Raw genomic sequence first — 12,165 nt, 5'->3', positions numbered from 1 at the left:
AGTCCAAACGATTTTCTCTTTTAAGTTTCTCTCCTAATGAAGCATAAACTTGGCACAGATGCTTTCTGCTCTGAAAAAATATTTTCAGGAGGAATACTTTTTGACTCTCCCCCCCCCCCACCCACCCCTTTCGTTAATTTTTTTTAAACCATTATCCCTCATCAACTAATTTGCAAAGCCTGAGACAAGCTGGGTTAACCGAAGGTTTCCAATTTTGGACTATTAGGATAGTCTCGAGGTAGATGGAGTCACCTCTGTCGAGCCTAGGTTTGAATCATGACCCAGCTATAAACTTTCATCCTCGTGTTTTACAGGTGGAACGAGGTAGCTATATGTGTACCATCTCTCGGATGGACGTTAAACTGGGTGTCCTGTCTGCTGGCATTAGTTGGTCGTCGTTAAAGTCCCCGTCTGTCCTTTGCAAAGAGGAGACAAGCTATCTCTGGAAGCCTGAACAAAATTACAAATTCCTGATGGGACTGCGAGTCATAAGTCATCTGGTCTTCTTTGAGGTTCCATTACACCAGGTTACACAGCTCATTATCTTAGTGTGTGGTTGTTGTCTGGGCAGCAGCTTCTATGCTGTAAACAAAGTGACCAGATAGTTTGCATGTTTCAAGCCAGACTGGCCTTGGCTGGGGGTCAATGCTGAATATTGTTACATGCATGGGGGTGGGGATCCCTAGTTAGACTGTAGGAAGTGTAACATAGTCTGTGTGTTTCGAGTAGATTAGATTGCCATGTATCAGAGACCTGTCAGAGCAAGTCATCTTGTAAAATGTGATGCTGAGGAGGCAGAGTATGTAATTTATAGACAGGATCATCAGAGTAATATTATATGTGCAAGCACCTCTTGTTTGTGGGTGAGGCCATGTGAGGACCTCCTATCACAAAAAAACATGGAAAGTGCTGCATGCTCCAAAAGGATCGTTCCGATTTGTCTGGCCAGTGTTTGCCGGTCATGGCAGCATCGTATGCTGTGGGCTCCAGAGGCGGTAGACATATTTTTATTGCAGCTGCCCCATTGGTGGGGATGGTCCAGAGAAGGACGCCTCCCAGAAGGAGGCATTAGAATAAAAGTGTGAAGAAGAAACGTCGACACACAGGGTATGGAGGGCATACCAGTGCTCCTGGCATGCAGAAGAAGCGGTGGACAAAGAACAGAGTCACAGAGGCTGGGTCTGGCATGCCCATACAGAGTTATATTGGGAGCTTTTGAAAAGAACATCGTGCTCTGTTTCCTCTTGCTCCTTGTCTCTGGCTCTCTTAATCTCTGGCTCACTTAATTTTCGGCTCACTTCATCGCTGGCTCACTTTGTTGCTCGCTCACTTCATCATTGGTTCTCGTCATCTCGCTCCTCCTTCCATAATCGGCTTCACCAATGCTCGACATCCCACGCATCACAAAAGGAAGTCCTCGCTTGCAATTCTTTCGTTTGTGAAAGTGCAATCTGTGGCACCTCGTGTGGGTTCGGTTTTATTTATTTATATTAATTATATTAGACATAAATTTGTGTGTCCCTATTTCCCTGTGTCGTCCTGTTTCGCTTGGACTGTTCAGAACTGCTCGTCCCATCCACCTTATTCACATATAGTCTTCATAAATAAACCCTTAATTAGATAAGAAAACATTTTCCCTGCATCTCCCTCGTGTGCATGTGCCGTTAATTTTGGTTCATTTGGGTGACCTCGGTGAACTGTAAAGAATAGATAAATTTCACTGACCCAACCAGTAAAAGACTGTTCCAGAAATCCACGAAGTCATTCATAAGACCTTTGGCGCTGAGGCATAACACGTTAGTGAGCCTCAGATGTGACAATATTTTTCACTGATATTTTTAAGGCTGTTATAGTCCTAGTCCAGCAGCGTAGTCTGATATTTCAGATCAATTGTTCAAATTTGCATAAAAGCACCAAAAGCTGACCAAGGCAAAATCTCGGGTGGCTCCATATCTAGAATTGTTCGGAAGGCATTATTCTACATGTGTACCAATTTTGGTGCTTTTATGCAAATTTGAACAATTGGTTTGCTATGTTGCAGTACTATTAGAAGGTTAAACATGATCGAAGATTTTAGGAATTGTTATTCTTAATAAAAAAATCATTATCTTGATCAATTGAAAATGAGTGTTGAATTTATGAATCTGTTTACTTGGTTTCATACGATTGCACATGTTAAGCGTACGACAGATTTTCCTTCCGCTATATGGCAGAGAAACGTTGTTTTGTTAAAAATGGCCTGAGATAAAATGTGGTAAAATTGCACATATATCTTCAAGCTGTTACTCATTCATGCAAAAATGTAAACAGATTTTGATCATGATGACAACGGTAGTGGAGCAATAGAAAACCTGTTGCAGCGATTGCCTTCCACGTTCTGCTTGCAGAAACACTGTCCACTCCCATCATGACAGCCCCGTGCCGTGCCAGCTACGTCGCAGTCACATCGTCTGCCATGCGCAAACAAGAGTCGGACAAAGGATCGTCATTTTTCAGACACAATAGGGCCTTTTCATGGGCATCAGGGTGTTTGGAAAGAACTAATGTTTCACCCCAAGTGTTCAACACTCAAACCTGATGAGCATCATCCATGTCAAAGCAGCTCCACGACCACACGCAGTGGTATTAATCATTAAGGTGGAAATATGGGGAATATTTTAATCTTTTTACCTGCAGCCTGCCTCCGTTAGGGAATGGTAGCCAATGAGGCACTGGTCGCATTTTCGACCTCCGACGCCTGGCTTGCATTTACACTGGTTCGTGGAGTCACAGTTAGGGCCCAAGGAGCCTGTCAGCAACAGCAGCAACCACAAGAACAGCAACGTCAAAAACACTCCTCAAACACATGTCGGTGCTTAAATTATATCGCAAACACAAATTCGGGGCTTTTTAAAAAGTACTAACGAGAAAAGGCACCCGATGTTGCCAGGCAATAACACACACATACACACACACACACACACACACACACACACACACACACACACACACACACACACACACACACACACACACACACACACACACACACACACACACACACACACACACACACACACAATCGAATTGGATTGTGATTGGGAATTTTGTGATGAATAATTAGATATTAATTAAAATAATGAGTTTCATTGTGATGAGAATAATAATAATAATAATAATAATAATAATAATAATAATAGTAATAATTCAATCAATAATCTCATTGCCTTTTATTGAGGAATGTTTCTGACATTAGAGGTATATAAACCCTGCCTGTGTCAACATTGCCAAGGACTGAATGTCACTCTATGTTCGACCATGGTGGTGCAGACCAGTTGGCATCTCGATTAAAACTCGGTGCTTGTTGTGGTGTGGTTGTGGCCTTATCTGTGAGTTATTGACTTAGGCTGAGGTATCTTACCCAACAGGTCGCAATTGCATGGCATGCAGCGGCCGCTTTGTGACTCCCGGTGGAAGTTCTGTTGACACATATTGCAGAATGGGCCGGCTGTGTTGTCCTGACAATTCACGCAGTGGCCGCCATGGCCCGTGGATTGGTGGAGCCTCTGGTCGAAGTAGCATCGATTGGAGTGACCGTTGCACTTGCAGGCTGAGAAAAGACCATCATCGATGTAAACTTAAGTCACAATCATCTTTCAGCCACAGCAAGCAACATAAAGTAAAATAAAACAAATTAATTACATTGGATTGTAGGTTTACACCATGTGGAAGAACATATTGTGCTGAGACCTTTAGTGACCGCACTTATTGCCAAAGAAAATGTTTGGATAATACAGGTGGTGTTCCATGCAAAAGACTAATATATATATAATTATTTTCATTTTTGATCACGCTCACAGTACAATGGCCGAGAGACCTACATGCTGAACGTCAACACAGATCCTCCATCATTAGCCCGGCATCTTATTGGCGCACACACACGCTGCCTCCTTTTTAAAATAACTCCCACAGACCATCTCAAACACGAACCCTATCCCATCTCTAATTCCTCCGCCAAACCTCTCCACCTTTGCTTTCTTACCACCTTATCAATGTTCCACAAAGCTTACGACCGGCATGGAAATTGTTCCCACTGTAAACACCAACAGCAATGCTTGAGAACTGGAGCACAGGGTATGTAAGGTGCTGAGTTTAGAATGTTATCAGCTTCTGCATTCATGCAATGGGTCAATACCAGAAAATATAACCCAGACTTATTGTGGCACACCCTATTAATTATAAAAATGGAATTCGTTCCTTCGCTACGGAAAGGCAATAATGACAGATTCTTCTTTTTTGCTCGTGATCGGGATGAAACCAAGATGTGATACACCAAAGATCGTTTTCACCATTTCCTTGTATCTCCTTGCGGATTTTGTTATGACTAAAAGCCAAAGGTCTGGCAGCTGATTTAATGACCATAAGTTGCTTCCCCCCATCCATGAAAAGGCACAACCAACCTCCAAATTGAAGCTAAATGCTTGCAGTAATCATGAGAACATCATCGTTTACATTTCAGACCTTGAAGTCCAATGACTAACACACTAATGACCCTGTCCTTTACAATTCCTCCAAAAGCTCTGATATTCTGATAAGTATCAGAACCATGAATTAGAAAATAGAGGACGTGCCTTTCTCTTTCTCATTCCAGGCCAATGCATATCATGAAAAGGCTGGTGTTGTGCTGAATGATGCAAGAAAAGAAACTTTGGCAACCTCTGAAATAGTTGAAAGAGGTACAAACTTTTGTCGTCATGGCATCATTCACAAAGCGTTTCGATGAAGTTTTATAGCTTTCTTATATCGGTCCAGATCAGTAATCATCATTAAACAGAGCATAGAGCGATCCAAAAGTCTCAACCCTCCCAGAACAGTGAAAATAAGCAAAGCATGGCATTTGTGTTTGAATACAGAAAGTGCAGCTGTGAAGGACCAGAGGTTTTTCCAAAAACAAAAAAACTGGTGCAAAAGGTAGGAAATCCAGGAGTAACTCATTAGATATTAAACACGATTGTATTAAAGTTTTCAGGCAATATGTCTACATTTGTAGTGTTTGCACTGAAAATTGTTCACGTTGCCATTAACAATGGAGGACAGAAGGTAGTAAACAATGTGGAAAAGTGACCTCTAAAAAACCACAAAACACACAGGAACATTGTGGTCACAGATTCTTTTCGAGTGAGTGTTCGGTGGTGTATTGGTACAGTGTGTTGTTTCTGCTTGGATACTTATGATCCCATATGGAACAAGTATCCGGATCTGGATCTTCACCAAAATCGAATCAATTCGTCCTTGTCGCACACCTGTCCACCAAGTCTCATTCGAATCCATCCACAATTTTTTTCCACATCCTACTCACAGACAAACAAACAGACAGACAGGGGTGAAAACATAACCTCCATCCACCTTCGGTAGCAGAGGTAATTGATTGTTTGTTATTACCTCCACCACCGAATGTGGACCGATGTTATGTTTTCACCCCTGTCTGTCTGTCTGTGAGCAGGATATCTTAAAAAGTTACGGAGAGATTAGAACGGAATTTGGTGGACAAGTTGGGTGTGTGATAAGGACAAATTCATTAGATTTTGATTGACGTCTGGATGCAGATCTGGTCTATCAGTGGGATACAAAACGTAAACTTTTCGGTTTCGCAGAGGTATGTGCTCTACCAAGTGCTGTTCTCGTTTATTACTATTTAATGCTTCCCGGGTCGAGATGGTTATTCAGAAAGTTGAGTCAAGTAAAACGTTAACAAGTTATAATTTCGATAGACGTGTGGAAAGAATGTTAGAGTTCGGGAAATTTCTGCTTACCTCTGGATATTGAATCATCTCATGTTAATGAGCGTATTCCAGTGGCATCTGGTTATAGAACCATCTAGTAATTTTGAGTAATTTTCAAAACCTGGTGTTGGCTTAACAGTGGCTGGCTCAATAAATACATTAGGGTCTTGCGTTCCAGTCCCCGTTGTGCTGTTGAAATCACACGGGGTGGGTTAACTCAGCCTGTCATCCTCCTGGGGTCAGAAAAATGAGTACCAGCTTGTTGGTGTCCTGTGTCGGAGTGGTGACCCATCCAGGATTGTGCCAAATAGCCAAGGAGACTGCTTAAGCAGCACAAACGCTCTGCACAGAGGATGGTCGCAATGGATGGATGGTTACTGGTAACAAGGGCACTGCATCAGTAGCATAGCCACATTTCCAGAGAATGATGCAACCAGCAGCTGCAGGCTGCATACGAAATAGAAAAGAGTATTTTTTCGCAGATGTTCTTGGACTGAACAAATATATTGAGGATAAAGAAAATTTAGGAGGGAGAAGAACTATTCCTCAATTCATCCTCTCTCTGGATGCCCACCCCCTTCACCTATTCCCTTTCCACCCCCCTCCCCCCATGTTTCTGCATATTTGTGCAAGGTAGATCATCCACTTCTCTTCCTCAATGGTCACATCTTTAATTATATTGCTGATTCTCTCTCTCTCTCTCTCTCTCTCTCTCTCTCTCTCTCTCTCTGAACAGCTCATTTTTAGGTCATCTCTTCGAGCATGACCTAATAATATGGGTGTAGATATCCTTTGATCTGTCCGTCCGTCCGTCCGTCCGTCGGTTGCGAAAATGGCGATTTTCAAAATCTATCTCCTCCTACATTTCTCAAGCGATCTTGAATTTGATTGTGGCATATGAATCTATGGGACAATATCTAAATTTTGTCAGGCCGGATTTTCGATATTCGCTTTCGTTTTCGTGTCACGTGACTTCAAAGTTAGCAAAAAATGCAAAAATGACGATTTTCAAAATCTATCTCCTCCTATATTTTCAAGCGATCTTGAATTTGATTGCAGCATATGAATCTATGGGACAATATCTAAATTTTGTTGGGCCGGATTTTCGATATTCACTTTCGTTTTCGTGTAACGTGACTTCAAAGTTGGCAAAAAATGCAAAAATGACGATTTTCATGTGAAAATGACGATTTTCAAAATCTATCTCCTCCTACATTTCTCAAGCGATCTTGAATTTGATTGTGGCATATGAATCTATGGGACAATATCTAAATTTAGTCAGGCCGGATTTTCGATATTTGCTTTCGTTTTCGCATCACATGACTTCAAAGTTTGCAAAAACTGCCATACCCTCAGGAGGCTATATATTTTCTCGCAGAGATGACCGTCACTCCCGCACAGGGGTAATTTTTAGGTCATCTCTTCGAGCATGACCTAATAATATGGGTGTCGATGTCCTTTGATCCGTCCGTTCACAATGAAGTTGAAGCGGGAGATCTGGTCATTAGTGATCCTGATAGAGGTCGATGAGACATATACAATGGCATGACTTTCAAGGTCACCGAAGGACAAGGTCAAGGTCACGAGGCCTTTGTAGTTGCGAAAATGACGATTTTCAAATTCTATCTCCTCCGCCATTTCTCAAGCGATCTTGAATTTGATTGCAGCATATGAATCTATGGGACAATATCTAAATTAGGTCAGGCTGGATTTTTGATATTCGCTTTCGGTTTCGTGTCACGTGACTTCAAAGTTGGCAAAAAATGCGAAAATGGCGATTTTCAAAATCTATCTCCTCCTACATTTCTCAAGCGATCTTGAATTTGATTGTGGCATATGAATCTATGGGACAATATCTAGATTTGGTTGGGCCGGATTTTCGAATTTCGCTTTCGTTTTCACGTCACGTGACTTCAAAGTTTGCAAAAGCTGCCCTACCTTCACGAGGCGATCTTGAATTTGAAATATTCTCTACTGGGCATGGTAAAAGTTAGTGAATGGTGTCATTGCATAACAGCTGACCTTGTATATTTATACATTTTCCACCGAAGGTGCAAAAGTTTCAAAACCCGAAATGTAAACGTCGGCATTTATTTTCGAAATATAATTTCGTGCGCGTGCGCCAAAATGCCGAGTCATCTTTAACCAAACTGCGCAATTCGAACTGCGCAGTAGAACTGCACAGTAGTCTTCGGTCATAACTGAACATTGAGAACTTGTGGTATTATAGAGATGACCGTCACCCCCACACGGGGGTAATTTTTTTATCAACAAATTTGCCAGCATATCTCCAGGCATATGATCCATATCAACCCCATACCTTGTCATCATCATTTCCAATTGCAGACTTTGTATTCTGTATGCGTTCACAGGCCAAAGCACTATCCCAATTTGATTACCTTAAATCAACGCATAAGATTTGTTGTCATGTTCTTCAAACCTTTCAGCAATCTTTACTTATTTGTAAATAAGGTTTGTGTGAGAGCTTGTGTGCCTATTACATGAGTACCAAGTATAATGAAAGATATCAACGCACGTTTAAATGAAGAACAAGAACAAAAGGAGATGTCCATAGACATTTACAAGAAACACGAGCACCTCAGAAAGCGAAAACACAAATAAATGTAACACAATGAATGTAAGCCTGGGTTCAAAGCAACATGAGGCAATTGCTCTAACCGAAATATTAATGAAGCACATGCGAAGTGATATTGGAGGTCATGCGCCCGAACAACTACCACTATCCCAATGTATCGGTGATGTTTCTCCAAGACGAGCTTCAGTGTTTAACTGAAAAATTAAAGGTCCCACTAATCGCACTTTCTCTTGACATCAGGCTGTAGCAGATTACTGTCTTGAGTTGCTGACTTGCTGTGCAGTTTCATCGCTTGGACGAAAAGCGGCCATAAGGCTCGAGAAGAGCATGATCAACTCCTCAAATTGGGTAGTAACAGGAAACACCAAGGAATATGGATAAGCAGGGAATATGGGCAGGGTATTGGCTACAAACCACCAAAGGGATGTTCAGAAATAAGAAAGGGTCAAATTGATGTCATGAATGTTGAAGATGATGAAAAATGATGAGGGAGAATCATAAATTATTATTATAAATAACTCCATGAATGGCCATGAAAAACAAAGCACAGAAGATGATGTCTGATAAGAAATGTCGAAACCAACCAGGAAGCATTTTGAGGTTCTGGGAAATGTGGAAATACAAAGGAGGAGGTCATTTGTCAATCTCCTGGCGGTCATGAAAATTAAATAATGATCCATTGATCATGCTGTCAACAGAAGATGCAAGACATGTTGAAGTGTACAGTGATGAGGCCCATGTTAGATCTGCAGCTAGTATTCGTGATATGTTTGCAGATCCATCGGGGCAATCATTCTGGAGTTTCTTCCAGAATGTGCAGGCACGTGTTGAGCAAGAATGTCACAACCTCAACACACCACGACTCACTGCATCTGGAAACATGATATGCACAAAAGGAGAGCTTGCAACAATGAACAAACCAAGAACTCATCATACACATACACCACACACATAAACTGAGGAACAGGAGGAGATCATTTGGCCCATAATGCCTGTGTCATATACACACTACAGCACGACAATCTACTGCAGAAAGCGCTCATATAAAGCAAATGTCAAGCAGAGATTATGGCAAGTTATTGGCATAAAATGTCTGAATCTTTTCAAATGATGGGACAGATAGCATTACACCCCTGTCTTTTAAGGACATTACCATACTCTGAGATGCAGCACCCCTTTCTGGTGTTGATTGTGGTACTTGCTGTTGAAGTACAACCCCGTTGTGACTTGAACCCAGAAAAGACATCAATGGTGAATATGCTCCCAGCTTGAGCTATGCTGCTCCCCATAATCTCAAATTATGTGGGCACTGCCTTAAAATGAAGAATTTAACAGGAAACCGTTGTGGCATCATTGAAGGCAAAGAGGTACAATTACTGTAATCCTTCTGTTCATCAATAGGACTTTTCATCAAGAGAAAATTATTACTGGATGTGCAACTCATTGGCCTGAGTAAGGCCAGTACTGTAAGAACGGAGAAGCTCCGCAGATTTGAGCGCAGTGTTCAGAGGGGAGACCTTCATTGAAGGCAGGACCACAGGATAGCTCAGTTGTTGGCGTGATCACGTCTGAAATGTCTGTCATGGATATGTTATCCTGTGGAGTCAAATCTGGAGAAAATGCCACCCCAGTACAGTGTGCCAGCAGGGGGCGCTGCATCTCGGGACACACCGTCTTTCACATTTGAATTTAAAGATCACTCTCTCAGCTGTGTCGAGGTTGTGTAAGCGAAAGAGCCCACAATACATATTGAAAAGTGTGCCACTACCCCGGCTGATTTACCCGCCTGGAGATCAGATGAGATACACAAGTTCATTGAAAGAGGTATGGACAATAAGTTAGATTGGGTCAATTGTGATTATTGGGGTTCGTACAAAGAAAGTTAATAAATTGATTGATGAAATTAGTGGGGGTACGTCACAATGATGAGACAAATGACTTAATTCTGTGTCTACATTTCATTGAATTTGTAAATTTGTATCAAATCTCAATGTAGATACTCCTCGGTCCGAAGAAGCAGATCAAACGGACAGTATATATATATATATATATATATATATATATATATATATATATATATATATATTTTTTTTTAATGAGTGAGGTAGGAAGCATTATATTGTGGTTGTAATCATTAATATTACCCCCAGGATAACAAATTCCAAATAATTATTTAATGACATAATAGCAGGTTCTCGAAATGTTGCGGCTGCCACCGCTTTTTAACAAAATGGCTGTTGATACAGCCGGAAAATCATGGACTGCTTGTATGTTTTAGGGGCTGTTTGAAGTTTTCCTGTTGTTAGATCTGGAGCTCATTTAAATTATGTCTCAGAGCTAAGTCATAGGTCGCTGTAAAAGAAAACTTTTGACATTTACGCAGCACAATGGCCAATGGCCTGCTGGACACCTCTGCCCTCAGGCTTGGTCTAAGCCACTCTGGGTAAAGAGTCTTTGCTCTTTCATGATACTAATCAAACCAAAGCAATGGAATTATATATTGAGTTTTAAATCATTAATAACCATGGTGCTACAAGTTGTTCTTCAATTCACATGAGGATCATCGATGGTGTTAACAGTGGGAAGAAAATTTAATGGACAGTACCGGCTTGGTTTGATTCCAAATTGGCCTTATCTTATATAAATATTTTCAGGTGTTTGTGCGTTTGTTTGTTACTCTTTCACAGCCGAACCACAACACCTAGATACCTCAAATTCTGGGTGTAGCTACTTCAGAATCTGTGCAAGGTTTGAAGCGACCACACGTTGGTCTTGCAGGTCGTTTTGAGGCCACCAAAGGTCACTATAAAGTGTATATTGAGATGTGGGGTCAGACAGTGCTGCAGCCAGCCCCCAGGCAAAAGGTAACCACCACGAGACCAATAACTCCACAAGTTTTCAATGCACATGTGCCAGAACACCGACATTTTTTTCTTTCTTTCCGTGCAGCACTGGGTACCCAGACAAGTTGAACATAAAGCATCATTTCTGGCCTGATTAGATATTGAAAATCAACAATGGGCTGATAATGTCTGAAACATGAATCGTACTTCACTTGAACATCAAAATCAATATCACTTTGATTGGATATGATGATGATGAGTCTGTGCCCTTTCCTGGAAATTGTACTGCGGAAGAATTCTCATGCCAAAGGAATACATTGGTTAGTTTGCCATTGCTTTCTCAGCAGTCATAGTCAGGGCATACATTTGGAATTTCTACAATACACCCGCACACAATGGCCTACTCTTTACAAATGGCCATGGTATCTTCAATATATACCAGCAAATGCTCGCAGATGGGATACTTGGCTGAATATCCACCTGATGGACGGACTGCTCATTGATGCAACATCCTGACTATGAAGCACCAATCTGACCCAGACTCGACGACCCATAAATCCTGAGCTATTACTGGATTCAAGAAATCAATTCTGGCTCCATATAAAAATTAAAACCAAATCAGTACCGGTTCTTGTGGATATCAAAGGCAATTGAGCTGTCTGGCATTCCCATCAGAGCCAATGGCTCATGGTGCTGAAATCGCATTTTAATCATAACCTGAACGAATGCAATGGTGATACAAATGAGTATAAAAATACAATAAACACTGGAAATAAATAAGACCAATGGGAGCGCCGTGCCTATTTCTTGGCCATATGGAAGAACTCAATGACTCCCAAATAAAGGCAAGGACAAGTAATAACAACAAAAGGTTCTTGGCAAGACGACGCTAACCGTTCTGTTTGCATTCGCTTGTAACTTTTCATGGAAAGTTTCTACTTCTTCTTTTTTTCACCTTTGAACT

The 12,165-nt window shown here is 41.4% G+C and overlaps 1 protein-coding gene across 3 annotated transcripts in view; it reads right to left on the bottom strand.

The window, feature by feature from the left end:
• The window catches only part of LOC147012966 (laminin subunit gamma-1-like), a 253,798-nt gene that overhangs the window by 64,962 nt on the left and 176,671 nt on the right, over positions 1-12,165 (bottom strand). For all 3 annotated transcript variants that reach the window (XM_085854370.1, XM_085854369.1, XM_085854371.1), the window contains 3 exons: positions 3,401-3,589; positions 2,671-2,788; positions 2,352-2,450 (listed from right to left, as the gene is read on the bottom strand). In XM_085854370.1, the coding sequence (XP_085710496.1) occupies positions 2,352-2,450; positions 2,671-2,788; positions 3,401-3,589 (406 nt within the window). The remainder of the gene's footprint in view (positions 1-2,351; positions 2,451-2,670; positions 2,789-3,400; positions 3,590-12,165) is intronic.

This window comes from Eptatretus burgeri, chromosome 14 (assembly GCF_056783735.1).
Source record: "Eptatretus burgeri isolate ZD-2024b chromosome 14, Ebu_testis_v1, whole genome shotgun sequence".
Lineage (NCBI taxonomy): Eukaryota > Metazoa > Chordata > Myxini > Myxiniformes > Myxinidae > Eptatretus > Eptatretus burgeri.
The sequence above is the reverse complement of the archived record's forward strand: the minus strand, read 5'-3'. Positions and strand labels throughout refer to the sequence as shown.